Below are 1,966 nucleotides of genomic sequence, written 5' to 3' on the forward strand. Positions count from 1 at the left end.
AGCTCAATTTTCTTAAGTAAAACTCACATATTACTACTAGTCCTTATAGAAATATTTTATTTTTTTTATATTTTTATTAAAAATGCAATTTTAAAAAAAAAATGCTTGAAAATGTTTCAATCAAACAATAATTTTTTCTTTTTTTTTTTAAATATAAATACATTAAACAATTAAATGCTAATAAAACAAATTTTGTAAATAGTTTATTTTTTTTTTGTAATAAATTTAAAATCACTCTTGTTAATCAAATATATATATATATATAATATCTGAAATATTTAATTTACCATACCTTCCTTATATAAATATATATATATAATTAAACTGCAGTCCATTAGTTTCTATTGAAAATTATATTTTCGCACAAAAATAAATGCTTCAAATACCTAATATTTACCTTACAATAGTAATAAGCCTTAAATAATTTTAATACATTAGTAGTACAAATACAAATTCTTAATTTAAACAAATTCAACTTTTATGTGAATTTAATAGTAATAATAATAATAATATAGGACTTTATATAGTCTTTAAGTTAATACGTTTTTAAAAATAGTCAAATTTTTCTTTTTTTTTTTTTGTAATAAAATATTCTGTTCCGGTAGTTACAAACAACCAACCCTACCGTTTAATATATATAAAGATAAACTTGTAACTATTAATAACATTACATATATTATTGCGAATATTAACTTCGAAGTATAATTTTTAAAAAAAAAAAAAAAAAATTTTTTTTTTTTTTTTATTACTTTCACAATATTCTTTCGCCTTTTCTTTCTAATAATACAAGTATTTTTACTAAGAGCAATTTTTTTTTTTTTTTTAAATCAAATTCTGTGTGTTTTTATTCCTTCTACCCAACTCTTTCTAACCTTTTTGTTTTAAGCAACTAAATCAAATAATTGAATGTTTTCATTTGGGTCCTACAGGAGCGGTAGGATTAGGTGGCTGCCTTGGAAAATTAGGAGGACCTCCTCCTCTATTTCCTCCCGGTTGACGATTATTATTTATATTTCTCGAAATTCTAGGACCTCCGCCAAGATTATTTCTAGGAACTGTAAGAATTCAAAAACATTAATTAAAAAAAACGTATTAAAATATTTTTTTTTTTTTTTTTGTAAACTACTTACTCTGCATTTGAGATTTATCACCGCGGTCTCCAGGTCCAGGTTTCATTCCAGGTCCTCGATTGCTGAGACCTCTTTTGAAACCTCCACCGTAAGAATCTCTGTCTCTATTGTTGTATTCCCCACGTTCTTTAAAGCTGCTATTATTATCCCTTAGATCTGAACCTTTCCCCGTTGAATATTCATTATTTCTTCCTTGGTATCCGTTTTGATTTTGATAATAATTCGGTCCCCCACCACTCCCCGGATTGTTTTGAGAATCTCGGAATCCTGTGAGAAAATAAAAAAAAAACCCAGATTTATAATATTATTATTATTATTATAACCGAGGCATATTAATTTTGTTATAAAAATTTATTTTACCTCCTGGCCTATTCGTTCTATTCCTATTTCCCTGATACCCGTTCGCATTGCGAGACATACCACCGACGTTTCTATTAGGTCTCCCCGTAGTAAATTTATTGGAATTTATGTTTCCTACATTAAAAATATTTAAATCTTTTTTGTTATTTTTTATAAACAAATACGAATCGAAAAAAGATAAATTTTTTTTTTTTCACCTTCCGATTGGGTTTGATTAACGGAATTCCATTCTGACGTTTCTACCCAATCATCGGCCCAATTTGTACTCTCCGTTTGAGACCAATCCGGCTTTTCATTGTCCTGCTTTTCCTTCATTTCACTGATAATAATAATAATTCAATATAAATAATAAGTATATAAGAATAAAAAATTAAAAAATATCTTATATCTTCTTACTTTTCTATTATTGTTGAATTTTCAATTTTTTTAGGTTCTCCAGAACCGACATTAACATTGTGATGAGAAAACACAGACTG

At 26.1% G+C, this 1,966-nt stretch overlaps 1 protein-coding gene across 1 annotated transcript in view; it reads right to left on the reverse strand.

Moving 5' to 3' along the window:
• Positions 1 to 912: 912 nt before the first annotated feature.
• Phum_PHUM087710 (GPI-anchored protein p137, putative) overlaps positions 913 to 1,966 on the reverse strand; it is a gene marked incomplete at both ends in the record, with an annotated part of 3,809 nt that continues 2,755 nt past the window's right edge. The window contains 3 exons of the mRNA XM_002423791.1: positions 913 to 1,055; positions 1,131 to 1,397; positions 1,688 to 1,799. Of these exons, the coding sequence (XP_002423836.1) occupies positions 913 to 1,055; positions 1,131 to 1,397; positions 1,688 to 1,799 (522 nt within the window). The remainder of the gene's footprint in view (positions 1,056 to 1,130; positions 1,398 to 1,687; positions 1,800 to 1,966) is intronic.

Source organism: Pediculus humanus, genomic scaffold (assembly GCF_000006295.1).
Source record: "Pediculus humanus corporis 1103172107436 genomic scaffold, whole genome shotgun sequence".
Lineage (NCBI taxonomy): Eukaryota > Metazoa > Arthropoda > Insecta > Psocodea > Pediculidae > Pediculus > Pediculus humanus.